Here is a 21,022-nt window from a genome sequence, read left to right on the forward strand (position 1 = left end):
GTAATGCTTTGGCAGGCCATTTGTGAATGTGGGAAAAAATCTCGTCCATTCATTACGAATGACACAATGAATGGTAAAATTTACGTGAAAGAGTGTGTGCAGAAAAGGTTGTTACCCATGGTTAAGCAGCATAACAATCCTCCAATCTTTTGGCCCGATCTTGTTTCCTGCCATTACTCTAAGGATGCACTAGGGTGGTATAAAACAAATAATGTCACATGTGTCCCAAAGGAGATGAATCCTCCAAACTGCCCTGAAATTCGCCCTATCGAAACTTTTTGGGCTTTGACCAAGGCAAAGCTGAGGAAATTATATCAAAGCAGCGGACAATGTTGAAAAACTTAAAAAAGATTGGCTTAAAGTGGTAAAAATGGTCGGAGAACACACTGTACAAAAGCTTATGAGTAGTGTTAAGAGAAAAGTTAGAGAACTCGCGTATCCTACGAAAAATAATCCCAACTTGAATTGAAACTGGAAAGAAAACACTTATTATCTATACTTCAGAATAAAATGACCCGAAAAATCCTGTATTTTTTGTTTTATTCAAAAAAGAAGATGTATTTATAATTTTCGGAACAGTCTATATTCGAACTATTGTACTGTTGAAAATTGGCAAGCCTCGTAAACACGCAGAAGTTGATCTCTGATTGGTCTTTTAATGCTTGCTTTCCCTAGCACGGTCGACAGTTTCAGAGGTAGGTGTATTGGCCAGTAACTTTCTCCAGTTCTGCCGTATTTTAACAACACACAACTGTTTTTAGATGGTGGCAATCAAAGCCTGTCGGCCATCAAATTTTACGCTTTGCGCTGTGTTATCAAAAGGTGCCTCAGTACAGAGATGCAGCCAATAATATACCGATGTGGAGTTGAACAACAAATTGTCCTCTTGATGACTTATTAAATACTTACTTAAAAAATAATATTATCGGGTACCAGCATCGGTAGCTACTGCGGGTACCAGTACCGGTAGTTGTGATAGCAACGTCAGAGGTAGGTACCGCAGCATTTCCTTTAGTAAATAACCGAAGGTTTGTGTGCACAGTCACAACCGCAAGCTGACGTAAAATTACATAAGGCTGTTTGTTACATTACTTGCATTGTTGCATTTGACAATGATCAATAACAATAACTTTTATCCAACACTATAAAATAACTTTGGAAATAGTGTGGAAGGATTCAAAATTTTCAATTTAAAAATTCAAGATGTAGACTTCCAGTTCCTGGAAAATAACTAAAAAACAGTAAAGTACAGCTAACTATAAAATCAGGTGGATGTCCAGAAGCCAGAAATCGTACAATATTTACAATTCGAGCGAGGTCTGAAATAGTGAGAGAAATCCATTTCTCTGATCCCAATGATGATCAACTTTACTGGTTGAATGAACCGGACTTTTATAGAACTTGAAGGCATTATGCAGTCTGTTATCTTTTATGAAATAAAAGCGAACTTTGAAAATATCCAAACATTGTTATTTAAGACATAAATCATACTTACGCATGTCCTTTTTGACTCATGTGGAAACAGTCATAGGATAGCAGCGTGTAGTCGACTCCTTTGGCATTTCTTAGCTGTGAATAAATAAAATTTCGAAAAAAAATGTTTTGTTTGTAAAAAAAAATGTTCCGTACCGAGAGTTGTTTTGTCCATGGCTGATGAACTACTGCGAACTCATCAAGTCCTCGAAACTCGTCCATCATTGGTACTTCTTCCTCCACTCTTTTGTACTGTTGCTGTATTTTAGCCCACCTTACAGTTACGAAACGATAGTAAAAACTTATATTCAAACTATCATATAGGATTCTACCTAGCCCGGGACGCATCCGACGAGTTATGAATTGGGCCAACCCAGCAGGGACACTCGGCGTGGTGCAGTATCCAGCAGATGGTAGGTTTCCCCGGCAGGGACACTACCGTGTTGACGTCCGGCATTGAAACGATGTTGACAAACGTTCGCGGCAGATTGTCCCGCAGGTAACGTAACGTTGTCAGCAGATTCCGACGATGTTTGATCGCCAGCGTGTCCGGATTGCGCATTGTGCACACGTACGCACAAATGTCATTACCGCCGATGGTGATCGTCAGTACCTTCCAGTCCTTCTTGAAGTTCACCCTCCGGTCCGACTTGATACGCGTCACCATCTGGCGCGCCATGTGTGGGAGTTCTTTCGAAATGGCACCGATTTCTGCATTGTTGAACTGCGAGTCCCAGTGGAAGCTATAGGAGTCGCGGTACGAGTAACCTACCAACTAGAATAGGCATTGATTAGAAATGAATTTGTTATTTTACCTATGACAGTACCTTAGGATTAAAAACTTTTAAAATATTAGGAAGTGTGGTGGCGTTCCGCCAGTTCCACTGACCACCGATGCACCAGGATAGTCCTCGGTTTTCTGTGTAGAGCTCCAGGAAGCTTGTAGCGGAAGCTCCACTGGCTGTGATGACCGAGTCACCGATTGCGGCCACCACGTTGATGTCTCCTATAGAGAAAAGAAGTAAAAAGTTGACAGTTCAAATGATGTTTTTATTATTTTAATATACTAATCACCAATACAAACAGAAAAATAGTAATCACTCACCTGGTCGCAGCTTATGTACACTGGTGGGCGGTTCCCTGCTCCTACCGATCGAGACATTACACGGAAACGGTACATTCAGTGGAACTGGCTTCTGCAGAAAGTGTCCCCGTGTTTTCAGCCCCGTCCGGCCGGCCATCATCATGGTGACATTGCGGTACAGATGAAAGAAGCGCCGCCACTCGGTGTTATCGAAGACGGTCGGCCGGAAAGCGCTGATCTGGGCGTTCGCCTTCCAGCGGTGCACTTTGTTCTCTTGGCACATCAACAGCAACAGGATCAGAAAGATATCCAACGATATCTGCGAGAGCCACATTTTACCCGTCGCTCAATTGCTTTGATTATTTGCTGCAGCTTCCCACCAACTCATTGCGTAGCAGATTTTAATTTCTTCTTTGTGTTGCTTTTGGGTTGTAACCACTCACTATTTATTTTTTATGAGGCATCTCGCTCTCTCGTTGCACACGTTTTAATTTGATCTATGAGAAAAATTAACATTCACCATTTATTTTTCGCGAATTGCGAAATTGCACTAATTGAAATAAACCGCTAAGATTGTTATCAACACAGTTTTCGTTTCGTTGCAAATCACAAATCTCGCAACTTGCAATTGGGTGCCCGTCATCGAGTTTACACTAAGTTTCAGTTATGCGCGTTTCATCTTCTCTCACCAACAGCACTGGAGTTGTTCAAGATGTTCGATTCAAGCGCGGGCTCAGATTTACCACTGGACGGACGGACGGAGTCTCACTAAGCTTGTTTTCATTTTTTCTAGTAGTCACTCGCGTCGCACTGCTTTCCAGCGGATTATGTAGGGCATTAAGTACAAAATCGCGTGTTGGTCAACATGTGGTATAATTGAACTGAAAATTATCTATTTGTAGAACCAGCCACGAACGTTTTGTTGCGATTAACAATTACATTGCACCACACGATTGTCACTATCCTAGAGCGTCCTCCGTAGGAGATCGTAGGGTTTACTATGCCATAAAACGACTAGTAAACACGATTCGGAATAAGGTTTGAGTTCTACTGCTTACAACAACAAACGGGGTGTTTCACCCTCTCTCTCTCGTCTCTGTTACGAGAAGTAATTTGCGTTTTGATTTTTCCCTTCACCAATAGTCATTAGGGGTCTTCACATAGAGCTCGTATACGAATACCCAGCCGTAAACTGTGAATCTTCCATTACTCGTCAATGGAGGTGAGTATTTTTACGGCTGGGTATTTGATTACGAGCTCGACATGAACACCCATATTATTTGTTGTGCATCAATTGCAAAGGTGAAAGACGGTGATCAAACAACCGCGCGCGATGGTTATTTTTTACACGGGTGATTAGACCATTGTTTCGATCGAAAGTAGCCTTGAAGGTCATCTTGCGCGCGACCGCCCGTCTATTCTGTGTAACGCGCTGCTACTGTGGCCGGGCTGGTAAATAACCATACGTGAGCAGAGTTTGAACGGGTGCTTATAAAATTTCAATTTTTGCTTCATGGATCAATTTGGTAAGCGGCAGTTATTGCTGCCATCTCGCCCGGTATAAACTGTTGTGTGAAATATTAAATGGTTGTGTCCTAGACATGGCTGCGCCGTTTGATGATGCAATGTTTGGGTACGTATCATTGAACTGTATTTAAATTCAACCACTAGAGGATCGTTTAGTAAAAATTGTTCTTACTGAAACCGAAAGCAAGGGAATTGTTTACAGTCGAAAATGTCATTATCGGTCGCAAAAAGTAATGTTTATTGTTTTTCTTTTTCTGTTTTGTAAGGTGCTTTCTCCAGCTCATAAGTGAAGTTAGATTACACACAGAGATACTAAGAATAAGGGAATTATCTGTTGTGATTTTTTTCCTCAAAATATCAAGAAAGAGAATTAATTTCTGTAAGAAATTCAAATAGTGTACAAAGGATGTCACACACTATCTATTCTGAATAATTGAGTTTATCAGCTTTTTAACAGTAAATTTTTCCGTTTTCTAAAAATTATACAAAAACCTAAATTAATCCACCTAGCGGTCAGACCCAGCCTTTCTCATTCAAACTTTCATTTGTAAAAATAGATTTACATGAACGCTTCAATCCAGTATATATATATTCACTTTTAAGGTTCTAAAATATTGATGTTGTAATCTATACATATAAAAATACAGTCCGGTCTGTCTGTCTGTCTGTCTAATCCATATAGGCTCGAAAACTACCAAACCGATCGGCGTGAAAATTTGTATGTAGGTGTTTTTGGTGCCGATAAAGGTTCATATGATAGTTTGAGACCCCTCCCTCTTCTAGAAGGGAGGGGTCTCATACAAATGAAAGATAAATTTCTGCACATTTCGAGCACTAACCGAGTAAGTGGAGCCAAATTTAGCATGGGAATGTTTTTAAGGGTAACAAATATGTCCTTAATGGTTCCACATCCCTCCTTTTTCTGGAAGGGAGAAGTTCCATACAAATGAAACACAAATTTCTGCTCAGCTCGAGAGCTAACCAACAAAATTGAACCAAATTTGGCAGGTAAATGTTTTTAGTGGTAACAAACAATGGCCGATTTTCACCCAATATTATAATATCCGGAACTAGAATGATACACAGGAGCTAAAGTCGACCAAAGATACCATTTTGAATTCTAAGATGGCGACTTCCGGTTTCTGAAAAACAGCTGAAAATGACCAAATACCACCCAATATGAGTGTTTATATAACCAGTATGACGTTCAAAATCCAGAAATTGTCTGCAAATGCCATTATGAAATCAAAAATGGCGACTTCCGGCTTCGGAAAAACAGCGGCAAACGACCAAATGTTGTAATTTCGATAAAACCAATCATTTCAAACGATTTGTTATTTGACTTTGATCATATCCTATGACCGATTCGTCGTGTATTTGCAGACTTTAAACACATCGCAAGAAATTAATGAATTTGGAACGTTCAAATAGTACCACATTTAAATTATGTTGAGGCCACGTACATCAATCAAAGCAGGTATAGTTTTAAATAGTCTTTGAATTTCTTTTCTTTTCATTACTTTAGAGCCGCATATCAAATTGTTATGAAGTTTGTTATTTGTAAGTTTGAGAGATGACTCGTTCGTATGACACTAGTTATGTTCAAATAAGTCATGTTATCTTTGAGATAATAGACTTTCGTTGTTATATTAATAATTCGATAAATAACAATTGCTTAAGTTCTATTATAATCAAATAAAATGGGAACGTATAGAGCAGCCAAATTTTGAAACCACGTGTTCAATCATAATTCACCAGTTAACCCTTAACTAGCCCGTTCATCTGATAATATTGATCAAATCGGTTGTGTAGTTTTTGAAATAATGAAGGTTAGTGATTTTCACATTTCGGTACATTACAGACGAAGTAACAGTCCGATTACAGTAAAATTCAATGGGGTGTTATAAGGCATCTAGACTTATTAATTGACACTAATTTTGAGGAAATCGGGTCAGCCATCTCTGAGAAAAGTGAGTTAGTTCAAGTATTCTTCGGAATATGTTCCTTTTCACAGGTGGATTTCACATTTTTAAACATAACAGGCAAAGTTATTGTCCGATTGCAAAACAAATCAATAGGGTTTTATGGGGCAATCAGACCTTCTATTTGACACTGGTTTTATGAAAATCGGTACAGCCATCTCTGAGAAACATGAGTGAGATTAAACAGTCTTGAGAACACGTTTCTTTTCATAAGTTTTGAACCACAAATTCAATCGTTATAAAACTCAAAAGTTAAGGGTATTTCAGGTAGCCCGTTCTTTCAAAACCAATTTTTTTCAAATCGGTTGTGTAGTTTTCGAGATAATGATGTTTCATGATTTTTACATTTTGATACATAACCTCTAAACCAAAAATTCGATTACAATGAAATTCAACAGGGTTTTATGGGGCAACAAGACCTTACATTTGCAATTAATTTCGTGAAAATCGGTCCAGCCATCTCTAAGAAAAGTGAGTGAGAATAAAAATCTGCACATACACACACACACATACAGAAAATGCTCAACTTGTCGAGCTGAGTCGAGTGATATATGCCTTTCGGCCCTTTGGAGAACTTTTATGCTTTCGGTTTTGCAAGTGATTGCTGTACCTTTCTAGGAGAAAGGCAAAAACCCTAATAATTATACTCTTTCGATCTTTAACGACCCATTAAATGTGTCATTAGTGCAGAAAAATAGTGCAGTAAAATATTTTGAATTTTGGACTGTGCTCCGAATATTTCATATGTTATTTCTGAATTCTTTTTAACATTGCCGCTTCTGAGAATTTATTCGGTCATTTAGGAGCGCCATCTAAGTTTTGATATTATTGAGCATTTAGCTATTATGAATTGTTGACAACAACTTATCATTTGTTTACTAATTCTATCAAGCAAAGCTTAGGGAAAATATTTCTATAAATCTATTTTTCTTAAATTTCATGAAATTTGCTTATTTCTTAATTTGTCAGGGGTTTCTCATGACTTTTTATAGTTAGTACTCTTAAATTTTAAGAATTCTCGACTGTTGTTTTTTTTTTTATTTTGAACATTTACTGTTATGTTTTCGTGTCATAGAAGATCGTAGCAAGCTGGGACCACGAGTAGATGTAAAAAAGTTTTTGCTTGTGATTTTCTGTGTATTTCTAGAAAATTCACTAATATTTCCCGGTTTGTCGTGCTAAAGTGCTTAAATATTTGAAGAGAATTTCAATCGCTGTTGTGCGCTGCTGTTTCTTCGCTGTTGTGCGTGGATCTCTTTCGTTTATCATTCTATTCAGACCGTGAAGTTCCATCAAGGGTAAACAGGTATAATACGCCCCCCCCCCCCCTAAGGAACATTGTCAATATTGTAGCTAAGTTTATCACAAACAACAAATCTTCCATGCAGTTGGATACACTATTTAGTTGGTAATGCACTGCTATTATTTTGTTTTGTAATTACTGTTGAATTGCAAGCTTTCCAATCTACCGGGGCAAAACGCCCCAGATGTAGTATAATATGCCCCACGCAGTAGCTTCATATGCCAGCTCAGCATGCGAAGTGAAACAGCGCTTGAAGTCCCAGAAGCAAACGCTAAAGCAATGAACAAATCAGCCGGGCTAGCGGTGGGGCATATTGCCCGGTGCTATAATGTAGCAGAAAGCATTGGATACTTAAGCAAATTATACAATTTTTATCGTTTCTTCACTAGATACAGTTGCTTAGAGGTTCATTTGAGATATATAAGTACAAAAACCAGGTAATAAGCTTTATACATTAGTGAAGAAACGTTACGGAAACGCTGCAAGAAATCAGATCTGAAGCAGCTCAAAACAAAATTGATTTTTGTTTATTTTTTGATTCTAGTGACAATTATCAAACATGCACAGAAGGTTGGTCCTATGACCCGCTACGGATTCCCAATAGTCTCATGTCTTATTTTGTGTGTGTTTTCGAATAAACGAACCCGGGGGGCGTTTTATACATATTTACCCTACAGAGAAAAAGTGTGCTATTCAGTTATTAATATTGTTATGCAGTTCGGAGCAAAAGCTGCAAACTGGTGCTAAGTGAGGAAAGTCATGACTGAAAAGAATGTTTTTTTTTATTTATTGGAACCTGCAATCATGAATGTGTGAAGATTAGTCAACGTTGTGCCAGACGTAGAATGACACAATAATGATTCTTGGAGCAGCCAATCCATCCGATGGCGGAAAGCTTTCGTTCAAAATTGCTAACCATCACCAACGAAACGACGTGATTGTTTGTGTGCGAGTCATGAAAAAAGTAACGGAATGCTCTGTTCACTGAATGCTGACTCGATGTATAATGCCGTTTTCGTTTTCGCGGTGTACTACACTCAAATGACACTCAAATGACACTTTTGACACCGAAAATGTTTTATTTGATTTTTCGTGTTTCCCTTTTTCTGTCTCTCCCTTTACTTTTTCTGTCACTAATGACACCCGAAAAAAGCAGAGTGTACTGTAGGAAGTTACCAACACATTCACACGTATGTGTCAAAACTGGTTTGTTTTGGTTTTCGTTCCACGTAGTAAAGTGTCAGGTAAATTTTTTCTCAGCACATTTGCGAGATGGACATATGAAATGGAAACAAGACAAAATGACGAATGCGATTATGACCAAAACAAAACGAATTGACAGCTTTCCCATTATTACGCATACCAATGCAATGACACTGAAAATGTTTTGTTTGAAGCTGCAAAGTATAGCACGGAAAAAGGGTAGTTACACCGCGAAAACGAAAACGACATAAGACTGTTTATTTAGGCGGGGGCCTAGTGTAGTTGGTAACGTCTCCGCCAACCACGCTCGACGCCTGGGTTCGAATCCCACCGCCGACATAGGTGTCGATGGTTGTGAGGTGGCGTGATCCACTCACAACCAACCCAACTGGTCTAGATTCAATCCTAGCCGACACCGGGAGATTTTCTGAGGCGAAAAATCTCTGGGATCACGCCTTCCATCGCATGAGGAAGTAAAGCCGTTGGCGCCGGTCCGTTAATAAACGGGTCATGAGTTAGGGTCCTGGGTGTGGAGTCGCCTCCCTGGGCGTCGGTGAGTGGCCACAACAGTGGCGGAACTAGACCGACGGAAAATAAGCGAGAATAAAAAAAAGACTGTTTTTTTTTCTTACCGCTCTATTATATTGGATAAATAACCTTGTAAGCGCATCTAAAGTATTATTTCCTGCGTTTTGATTCTGTTTATGTACCTTTTTGATTCTCCAGGTTTTTTCTTTTGAAACTATTGACTGCCTCCCAGACCGATTTGGTGAAATTTCAAAACATTCGCTTCACCTCATATTCCATCATTTGAAAAAGTTTATAACCTCTGATATTAAAAAAATAGTCGAATTTCGTTGAATTTATTTTCATCGTACATCCCAATTTTCAATCTCATAAATTTCATTAAAAGGGGACCCTACTAGGGAAGGTCGGAAAATAAAGTAAAGTGGAAAGCATAAGTATAATTTTCAATTGTGGTTACCCAAGAGAGAAAAAAGTTTTCAGAATTTATCGAAATATGTTGCTTGATAAATCGCACGGGCATGCAAAATCGCCAATTCAAAAATGAATTGATTGATATAAAAACTGACAAATATTTATTAAGACATTCATCGGCGATAATTACTGTTAGCTGCAACTGTTTATGTTCAGGTAACTGGATCTTCGAACAGAATCTGTGTAGAACCTGTGAGCTAAAGATTCGGTGTCGAATTCGTTTGGTTTTTCTAAACCTCACACATTGGTAAGCCATCGAGAAAATCCATTTTATGTTCAGAGACTGAATTATAAAACAGCTTCGCCATTCTGATTTCTGTATATTTTCGCATATAGAGTTCACGCGATACTTCATTCTGTTTGACGTTGCCAAGTTCACCAAGATACTACGTAATAAAACATAGTATGCATGTGATTTTCACGTAGAAGTTACTTTTTTTTCTCGCTAATTTTCCGTCGGTCTAGTTCTGCCACTGTTGTTGTACCAATCACCGACGCCCAGGGAGGTGATTCCACCCTGGACCCAGGATTCGAACCCAAGCCACTAGCGTGATTGGCGGAGACGTTACAAACTACGCTAGGCCCCCCGCGTGTAGATAATATGTTTGTCATATAAATCATGCAAAATGACAGAAAATGAATAAGTACAGCAAATTTCACGTAACAATAATGTGAAAAATATTTTAAGTACAGTTTAGAAGTGAAAAAAAAATCAGAAGAACAGAACTGAACCCTGCCGATAACGCATGCGACTTGACGACGGAATCTTACAATCAAGTCAAAAAATGTCTGAGCTGAGCTCTAGTGGATTGGGATTATATAGTTTTGTCGTAAGTTAACATTACAATAAACTTTAGTATAAATGTACGCTTCTTTACAAGTCTTAAAAAGACTACTATAGGTGTCAAATAATGAATTACCGTTTCACTGGTATTTTTTGTTTAATTTATGTAGAGAATTAATACAATACACTGCCTATAATCGCATATCAGTCCCATCTGGATCATTATCGAAGAGAAAACAGCGCTTGAAGATATTATTCTTGTTTTGGGTATTTCACCTATTTGGGGTGGGTTATTTTGATTTTTTCGACATAATGTAATGAAATAGACCCTAATCATAACTTCTTTATTAAAGAATTGCCTTTTTCGTGAAAATAACTATTAAAAATAAGGAAGAGACTGATATGCGATTATTTAGGCCATCGAGTAGCAAAACAATCGCATACCAGTCTCACTTTCAACCGCTCCGTTTAGAAGTTGTCATATTTTCCTCAAGTATTTTGAATATGGGCAGACGTTCATGGCCGCAGACAGCTTCTAAATATGCTGCATGGAGAATGACGGAGATGTCCACCCATTACATACCCCGACTTTAGGTTCGTCTTTGGAAAAGCAAAATACAAGGTTGTAGTCTTAGATGTGCTACTGAATAATTTCCTTTCTTACGTCTTCAGTGTTTTCACAATACGTGCAAAACGTATTATTCCGCATTTTTAAGATGGGACAATTTGACCTCACATTTTTTTCTGACTTTTTTCAAATAAAACATACTTTTTTGTTTCCTTAATCGATAGTAAACCAAGAAATAGATGGAATCTGATATTTAACTCAAAAACGATAAAAATTCCTATGGACTGGTATGCGATTATAGGCAGTATATCTAGTTGTACAAAAATAAACTCAGACCTACGATCTTTTAATGATAACGAGTTTGTTCGTCCAAATCGCTCTACTATATTTTGATTTTTTTTTTGCTTCTCCATGTGAGATATCAAAAGAGCTGAAAATATTCAACAAGATGTTGTTCTCTAGTGACCTAAAATACTATGGAGCCGTATTCAAAAGTATTTATTTGAGTTAATTAGTCTAAAAGGTTTATATAATACTTCAGATAAAACAATTGGGCCTAAACAAAATCAGAAGCTGGTCAGATTGGAGCAAAACTGTAAACTGATCTGATTTAAATAACCGACTGACAACCATGACTGAAAAATTACAAAATTTTCACCATGTCGAACACCTGGAACGAGTACCAGTATTTCAAATATTTTTTTAGATTCGATATTGTTTCAAGCTATAAATCGTTTCCAGGCAACACAAACAAATACTCTCTACATACATCAAGCTGAGCTGAAGGGTGTTTGTATTAGAATACACTTTTTCAGGCATTGCAGCTCAAATTCTTCTGATTTACAGAAACATTATTTAAAACTAAATAGTAGCAAACTAGCAAAGTAAAAAATAACTATAGGGAGTTCAAAAAGCTTGAGGACAACTTTTCGTTGTTGTGTAGGTGCACGCTATGGGCATTCTGTGTATGGGTATTGATGTCAGATTTAGCCCTTTATATAGACTAACCGACACGCACGGTGTCGACCTGCTGTCATTTGTTGTTTGTTTACCACGCAAGATGAATGAGTACTCTGCCTATAATCGCATACCAGTTCCACCTGCATTCTTGTCGTTCTTATAGAGAAATCATGGGAAATGAATATCTCATTATATCATGACGAAAATATGGGAATAAACCACGCTCAAAAGCTGAAATAACTTAGGCAAGAAAAATACCTTTACACGCTGTTTTCTCAGCTGGATGAAAATGAAGATGGGACTGATATGCGATTATAGGCGACGTCGTAGTAAAGTTGTTTGCGAAAGTTGAACCACCCGGCGGCGGTGAAAATCCCACGGGAAAAACGGGATTTCATCTATATCACCATCCGTCAGTACCGGGAGACGGGTTCGGTCAAAGATCATGCGAGATTCGGGCGGCTGCGTTCGGTGAGGACGCCAGCAGTCATTAAGTTGGTGAGAGAGCGGATTCGTCGAAAAATGAAGTACTACTCGATCAGAGAAACCGCTGCTTACCTGGATGCATCGATCGGGACTGCCCACATTATCATAAAGAAAGACCTGGGATACAAGCCGTATAAGAAACGCAAGGTTTACGAGGTAACGGAGGCTACATAAAGGAAGCGGCTGGACAGTGCCAAACTAATACTTTCGCGGCCCTAGGGCAGGGCAGGAGCTCGTGTTTTCTGATGAGAAATTTTTTATCTGGCTTAAGCCGCACAATGTCCAAAATGATCGGCTGTGGGCGCCGACATTGGACAGCGTTCCAAGTAAACATCTCGCGGTCGTATTCAGGTGTAGGAAGTACCCACTGCTGTTTAACGAAGAAAATGTAAAAATGAACGCCACGTACGATAAGATCGAGGCTCTGGAGAAGGTTGTGGCCTCAGTACTGCGGGGCCTCTACGGAAACATTACGTCTTTCAACAGGACGAAGTACCGGCCCACACAGCGAATATCGTCCAAGCGTGGTGCTGGAAGGCACTGATTGACTGATTTTCTCAATAAGACCTAGAGGTCTCTCAGATCACCGTACCACGAATGACCGTTTGGGATTAAAGTCCCTTCAATAGAAATCAATCAACCAATCAGATCTCCGTACTTTAAACCCCTGGTCGTACATGGTGGTCAAGCAGAGCTAATATAAAATGAGATTAATGGTTATTATTCTTGAATTGGAAGTTCATTTCCCAGATCTGGGACGAGATGCCAATGGACCAGTTGCGTGCCACGTGCGATTCTTTTGAGAAACGTCTCAAGCTCGGGTGCACCCTTTCCTAAAGTGAATCCGCCATATTAATTCAATTTATGTGAAAACTCGATGGATTTCCAGAAAACTTGTCCAGCCAATTTGCATCATAAACATTTACAAATTTCGATTTATTTTAAGAAAAATTGAGTTAACTTAACAAGTGGTTCACTATAGGTTGATAATCCAGTGAATATTCATGCGCATATTCGTGTTTCGATTGAAATATCCGTACTCATATGGGTCATGCAAACTCGCATAAGATCTGCAAAAACAGCATGGAGGCGTATATCGCACTGAGAAATAATTGTATAGCCATATCTTTGATATAAGTATCGATATATGATAATATCCGACTGAAAGCGATTTATTTCATACTGTCTTCTACGCCTGAAATCGTCATTCAGTCAGCTTCCGGCAATATCTACGTTAAAAATAAGCTTTTGGGCATGATAACAAGTATTGTATACGATTTCGACTTCGTTGAGATATATTCACGATAATTTTCATTGATTGATATACATTTTGTAGTTAACTAGGAAAGGAAAGGGTTTCCACTATAGATTTATTTACCCTACGTACGGATTGTTTGGGAGGATTTTTGTAGTCTATCTATAAGAAGGGTCATAGACTCGACTGTAGCAACTGTCGAGGCATAACCCTCCATAATTCCGCATATAAAACTCTCTCCTGTATCCGGAAACCGTTGCAAGAAACCTTTGTTGGTGAATACCGGTGCGGTTTACAAGCGGGACGATCTACAACTGACTAGATATTCACTTTAAGGATCTTCGAAAAGCTTTGAGAACACAACCTGCAGACACATCCTCTGTGGATTGACTTCAAGGCGGCGTACGATTCAGTGAAACGCAATGAGCTAGGGTTGTTGGTATCTCAGCAATACTTATTCAACTGATACGTGCGACTCTTGACGGTTTTATATCAAATGTAAGAACAGCGGAGAAATTTTCAAATGCGTTTGTTCGAATTTACTATCCAACATAGTCTTGGAAGGTGCTATACGAAGTGTAGGTGGCAGAGCAGTGGAAACATTAACACGAAGTCTCACATGCTTCTTGGCATAATTTGTTCCACAACAAACACTACCAAGACGAAGTACGAAGTGCGTAGTGAAGAGATGGATTGCGGCAACGAACAAGACCTCTTACGGATTACGTAGCACCGTGGGGCGAATTGGTCCGTTGATGCGACAAAACCTCATAACTCTTTAACAGTTGTTTCAGGCAATGTTGTTCACCATAAAAACATCTTTTAGAAAAATGTATTCAGGCAGCTTTAATTTTTTTTTCTACAGATAGCGCTGACATCTACCTTCTGAATAAATGGTGCAAGCCATTTTGTTCATTCGGGGAAATTGTTTATATCATCAATTGACGTAAAGTTGTCGAACATATTACAACTGTAGGAGTGACCGTTAACGAGTTAAAATTAGTTTCATTATTTATAAACCCAAAATTTCAGTAGTTAATTATAACTGGGACTTTAGTACATATGTTTCAATTTCAGATGTATTTGAACTTTCGGGTCATCATGAAATGAATTATTGACAGTTTGTAGTTGACTTTGGATAGTATTTTGTCAACCAATGATGTGTCACCATTTTTAAGGAAAAATATATAATACAATTTCAATGTTAACAAACATCGATACGGACACTGCTGATTAACGATTTTTAACATGAATTGACATGAAATCAATTGTTGCGAAAATTCGAATTACTCGGTAAGTCGCAACTAGTAGCAGCTGATTTTTTGTTTAGTACTAGTCAATACCTTGTAGTTTAGTTCAAAAAAAGTGTCATAGCAGAACAACGTAGAACTTTTTGTTTTTTATATTGCCGAAAATGAGGTAAAATTACAGAAAAACTTGTTTTATAGACTACGCTTACTACGAACCTTTTTTAAACAGAACTGTCTTAATACCACATTACCTCTTAGTTAATACTCTATTTATGAATTAGCTTATTGATTCCTAAATATTTGCATACCCTACTGGAAAATAGGTGTGAACATTTTTTCTTCCATTTTACAAGCCTTGAAAATCCTCACTTTCACAATATTAGAGTACATTTTCTAAATTATTTTTCAAAGTAAATCATCATGATTTCTAGTCGACAACATGTCTACTGCGAGTAGAAGATGAAATGAGGCATGAAAACTGAATTTTGTTTTTTTTTTTGAATTTTGTCGCGACTTTTCTGGATTCTGCCCCACAGTGCGTAGCCAGTTTAGGTTCCACAGCATGCAGATCCGCACGTAACTTGCACTGTACTGGACGCTAATACTCCCGGTGGCGCTTTACGGACACGAATCATGAACGAGTTGTGATAGGGGTCTTCGAGCATGGAATTCTGTGATCAATATCTTGTTATTATTTATTTGTTAGGTCATCTGTCAAAGACATGGTCTTAATGATGTATATTAATGCATGCGAAGAGCAAATCGCAGATTTTTTTTCCTGGACAGATTCGATTCTAGCGATCCAGTTTGCTTAAGATGGGCACCAGACTACAGAGCAAGACTCGATGGTTAGCCTTCGAGATTATTTTATTGAAGTGTGGTCAAGGTATACACCAAGACCAGGTTGCAGAGAAAACAATTACGTTGCACTTCTGAACACTTAGTGTTAATAGATTCTTCGTGCACCATGCCTCGAACTCGTTGATCAAATATTGTAGTTTCAGACAGTCGGATAAGCTTCGAAAGTAAGCAACTCTCAGGTGGCAGTAAAGTGGAGACTTTGTGTAAAAAGTAGGGGACCTATATTGCTCCCTTGTGGGACGCCGGAGAGATTGGTGGAATATTCCGCCTCTTTCGAACCAACTTTCATGCAGAGATGTTGGTCCGTCAAGTATGATTTTGGCAAACCAGAAAATAGAGTGTGGCGCAGATTGATATTATTAAGCTGATGAAACATGGCAGGTTACAGTGTGGTGGCAACGTAGCACATCAGGCGGATGAGCGAGACTGACGAGCCCGAGACAGACCCGATGTATGCCCGATGTATGTTGATGAAGATGCCTGAACAATGGGTGAACGTGGAGAAGAGCAACTAAAGACTAAGTTTTGTGGAGGCGTCTTCTTCGGCATATGATCTCTATGATATATCGTCGCAAAAATAGTAAGTTGTACTATTGAACGTCACTGCGTTGGTATTTCACTGCTTCTTTTGCTCAACTAGCTCCACAAATATCACATAAAGTTTCATTTCTTATTATGATTAATTCGCACAGAGCGTGAATACTCGTACTAGATTGTGTGTGTGGCAATTTGATTATTTTACAGAATTGATTTCCAGATTCAGGGTATCGTTCCGTTTCCTAAAATCGAGAAATATTGAAGGGCGTTTGATAATTTTCTACTATTCTTCAGACATCGGAAGTCACCATATTGGAATCCAAAAATGCTTTCTGAAGTTGATTTTCTGCTTTAGCTATCACCCCGGTTCTGAAAATAACCAGAAATACTCATATGTGATCTGATTAGGGTTACCAGAAGTAGTAATTCTGAATTTCCAAAAGGGGTAGGAACCTGATGATTCTGACAATACCCGCAATTAATACTATTTGGTTATTTTACAGTAGAATACGCCTACGAAGGAAATTGCATAAATAAGATAAACTGCGTTATGAAATTTCAAATTGAAATGGAAGAAAAAATAAAAAGATTGATCGCCGGCTTGTATAAAAGCACTAAAAACCTAAAAACCAAAAATTAGAAGCAACATGTTTGGAAATACTAATAGAATCGGAATAAAGTATTACAAAATGAGTTCCCAAAAACAATTATCATATTTTATATCAGAACTACGTTTTGTTATCATTCTATTGGCAACCCAAAAACGACCAAAATAAGCACAGTAAACCCCTCTGGAGCCAAATACGGCTCATTAGGATATAATTTATTGCCGGTCGAAAATTTACCAAGATAATTTATAACAAAAGCCGATATAAAATTTATCGAGTTACGGTGTTATATCATTTCTAATAAATTGTTTATAACTCTATTTTCAATGCTCTGTTATCGTTGAATCAAATCTCCAGTTCGCTATTTGATTGTGCTGAGATTTGATTAACAATTTTGGGAATTTTCTAGTTACTACTTTTGGTTAGCAACTGTTTACGTTTCTTAAAACTTGACATTCGAAACACAAGACATTTATTGGATCTGAATTTAGTACGTTTTTGAGCATTGCGGAAAGCGTAAACTTCTTTTGTTACTGTCTGCTTTGTGCTAGACGAGTACATGCTGTATTTTTTAACCGAGAGGAGCTATTCAATTGTGTGTTCGCCTTGGTTAGATCAGGAGAAATTTTCATTTGTGCCTTCACCAAATTCTTCTATTTATTTTATTTTTAATAGTACCTAGATTGATTCCCGATTGCTAATTTCCGTATTATTATCGAAATAATCTGCAATTTACGATCCATTTACTTAAGCTCACCAGGAGTGAGCGAAAGATTGATTTAAGTGATTTTGCCTTGAATATTTCAATTTGAAGTTACTGTGAACTTTAGTAAAGCGGGCAATGTGTGCAGTTTGCGAGGATGCGAAAATGAACGGGAATAGAAGGTGTGACTTTCAGGCTTAGACACTTGGACACACGCTTACACATTGCCCGCTTTACTAAACTTGAAATGTAAGTCATATGACATGACAAAAATGAAATTAGTTCGTAAAGTTACTGTGAACTGTCGACAGTTCCTTGGAACATTTTAATGTACATGAGTTTTAAAATATTTTATGTACTTACTTTACTTTTATGGCGACAGATCATTAAGATCCTATGCCGAATGCAGAATACGTCTCCACAAAACTCGGTCTTGGGCTGCTATATTATGTAAGAAGAATGAATTTACAGCTAGCTAACCACGTTTGGCGATTGGCGTTTATCAATTAGCAATGCAGCATTTTAGGTGTCCAAAACTGTCTGTTACCTTAATATATCTAGTGAATAACTAGCCTCTGTTATAATCTAGTCCATATGTTCTGATGAAAGCAAACAGAAACTTGTTTTACCATGATAACGTATTTTTTCTGCAGCACACGATGCTGGTGAATGCCGAACGAGGTTGTAGTTTTCGACCGACACAACGTGAATTCAGTCAAATAGAGTAATTAATATTTGTTGTATACTGGTTAAGCAATTGACTGCGACACCTTCATAATTGGCAGTTGCTATGAACCGATACGTTTTAAAATGTTTGTCTTTTCCACATTTATGTCATAACGTTCTGTTCACCTGTTGCGATTATATGTGCGAACGGTTTTGTTTTCGTATCCACCCTTAATTGAAATTATTATGTTTTCATTTGGGGTAATGTGCACTCAAAAAATAATTTCAGCCAGCAGAAGTTCTGTTGCATAAGCCGAGAGTTGGGATTGAGCTTCCAACTGAATTCGCGAGTCAGATTCGCTGCACACATTCGGTGTCAGTGCCGGCTACTGCATCCGCGATCAATTTCGCCGGTGTAGGTAACCGTACCGTGATACGTGTGCGCTTGGCTCCCTATTCGGTCCGGCCTCCACACACTGGGGCAGCAGCAGCAGACTGGGGCAGCTCGGGGGTGGGCACGATCGGTCATTCAGCAGCAGCCTGCCAGTCGGTCGGTGGCTGCAAACAGCATTCATCGATGCTGGGGCTTCTAGCTTCACACCAGTCTGCCACACGAAGCCACCGAGCGGCCGCCCGGTTAGATAGACACCGTGCAAGCCGGTTAGAGCCCACTTTTCCTTTTTCACTCTTCTAAACATCTCGATGTCGACGGGACGGACTTACAATGTTTGCCCGCACGTCTGAAGTCGAATGTATGGCAGCGCCGTCGACTGGTTTCAGAGCGCCGCTTTTGTATCGCGTTACGTACGGATCAAGAATTCTTACATAGATAGGAGCTTTTGCCACCTGTTTTTCCGCGTAGGGTGACCGGTCGAGCGTTGGTTTGTATTCTCGCTGAATCAAGTGTCCAGATTTTCAATTTTAAGTTTTGAGAAATTGAATGATCATATTGATCATAGCATTAACGATGAATTGAATTAATCTCTATATTAGTTCTCGTCTCTACTTTTGGGAAACTCTACACCAGGAAGACAAACAATCTCAACTAATCGCTAATGGTCAAATATCCCAAACAAGTTGTCAAACCATCATCGCCAAAATTGAATCAGTCGAAAAATATTCAAAATAAGTTGTTAACACAATCGCAGCCGTGAAAAATTTCATTATTTACAAAACAAATATCTCAAGGTTGGCTCGGTTTGGCTGATGTCAGGTAATGCGCATGTTTGGGGTTTCTCGCTGCGCATTCGCTGTCGAATATCATGGGACGTTAATTGCTCTACGCACTTCATGAACATTTTTCGGCAAAAAGAATTGTCCCGCTGAGTCGTTAAGTGGGTACCGCGCCGCAATTGAAACATAATTTGGTCATTTGAGACGCACTGGAGACGACATCAAAACCAGGGCACCTATCTTGTGTGAAGTTCACATGGTGAACGGTTTGTAGGACGATGGGTTTTAACCGATCGATGGTTAGCTGGTCTGATGTGAATTTTGTAACAGTGATATTCCTCTGATCCACCAAGAAATGTTATTTTAGACTGTTTAACTTATTAAAACTTTTTAAATGCTAGTGAGATTATTCAACTTTGCTGAGATGATCATCTACCAAAATAGTTTGGATCTTAAGAAACATCAGCAGATAGTTTACTAAAGACTAAACACTGGAACAAAGCTCTGCTCTGATTCGTGCACTTTTTAGAGGACCCTAACTTTTTAATCAACATTGCCAAAGGCATGATCTCGCAGGTCTAGTCTAAAAGTAACGTTGCGCATAGGCTGAAAAAGGAGAGAAATTTAGTGCCGGTCTAACTACCAAGAAGGTTGCCAATAAAATTTGGACTGTGCTTTACCTAAGATTGGCAAGAGTGAAGGTTACTTGAAACTTCACCTGCTGTGATGGCGATTTCGGTGAGGCATTCGTGGCTTCACATAATATCACTATTTTATCTATACGTTCGCTCTGCTGCTTCTGTTTGTTTGTCGCCATATATTCGTAGTGACTAAATGATTGCGAGAATGAAAAGGTTTATACCTGTGTCGAGGTGTACACAAAATAATAAGGTGCAGACTGAAAAATCATAAACAGAAATGCTCACATCTTTTGAAAATAATGATCTAGACTATATTTTATTATGAATGTTGACAAAAACGAAATTGTTGCTGGTTTCACACGTTTCTGGGAATTTTAAATTAACGGTTTTTGTTTCGTCAAAATTGTTTTAATTACTTTCTTCAGTTATATGTGTGTCTGCAAATCTCTGCGGAACGTTTTGATGAAGTGCATTTTGTTTATACTTAATTAAAAAATAAAACCTACAATGAGGGAATCCGATAATAGATCAGTTCTATGCTTGCAAGAGGCCGCCGCTTTCGATGACGGATTGGCGCTCGATTAGGCCAGCTTATGACTTGGTGGTTCTAATTAAAATATTCTGTTATATACGACCTAAATACTTATTACCCTGTTTGTATGCTGAGTCATGGTGAAATATCCGCTGGTTTATTCTGTCCAAAAATGTACCTATTTCCACTTCATCCTTATTCTTTGACCTTAGTTTATATAACCGCCTGTAGATCTTTTTCGTCACCTTAAGCTTAGTTAAGTAAAAGTAGTAGATTAGTAATTTTTGTACACTCAAGTTGCATTTCACGCGAAAAATGGCGCGTTGAAAATACCGCGTGAGATCTGAATTCCACGTTATACAAATCCTAAATTCTCGTGAAAAAACTTCATCCGTAAAACATTTTTTATCATGTCTGCTATATACTT

At 38.5% G+C, this 21,022-nt stretch overlaps 1 protein-coding gene across 9 annotated transcripts in view; it reads right to left on the reverse strand.

The window, feature by feature from the left end:
- The window catches only part of LOC129725164 (phospholipase B1, membrane-associated-like), a 41,748-nt gene that overhangs the window by 10,688 nt on the left and 10,038 nt on the right, over window positions 1-21,022 (reverse strand). For 6 of the 9 annotated variants that reach the window (XM_055680663.1, XM_055680665.1, XM_055680664.1 and 3 more), the window contains exons 2-6: window positions 2,579-3,054; window positions 2,301-2,479; window positions 1,806-2,248; window positions 1,630-1,747; window positions 1,496-1,569 (exon numbers count right to left, since the gene is read on the reverse strand). In XM_055680663.1, the coding sequence (XP_055536638.1) occupies window positions 1,496-1,569; window positions 1,630-1,747; window positions 1,806-2,248; window positions 2,301-2,479; window positions 2,579-2,891 (1,127 nt within the window). In that variant the 5' untranslated portion in view covers window positions 2,892-3,054. Of the gene's footprint in view, window positions 1-687; window positions 1,427-1,495; window positions 1,570-1,629; window positions 1,748-1,805; window positions 2,249-2,300; window positions 2,480-2,578; window positions 3,371-21,022 lie in introns of those variants that run through there. The other 3 variants (XR_008728029.1, XM_055680666.1, XM_055680658.1) reach the window with 3 other exon arrangements.

The sequence above is a fragment of the Wyeomyia smithii genome, chromosome 2, assembly GCF_029784165.1.
Source record: "Wyeomyia smithii strain HCP4-BCI-WySm-NY-G18 chromosome 2, ASM2978416v1, whole genome shotgun sequence".
In the NCBI taxonomy this organism is placed as follows: Eukaryota; Metazoa; Arthropoda; class Insecta; order Diptera; family Culicidae; genus Wyeomyia; species Wyeomyia smithii.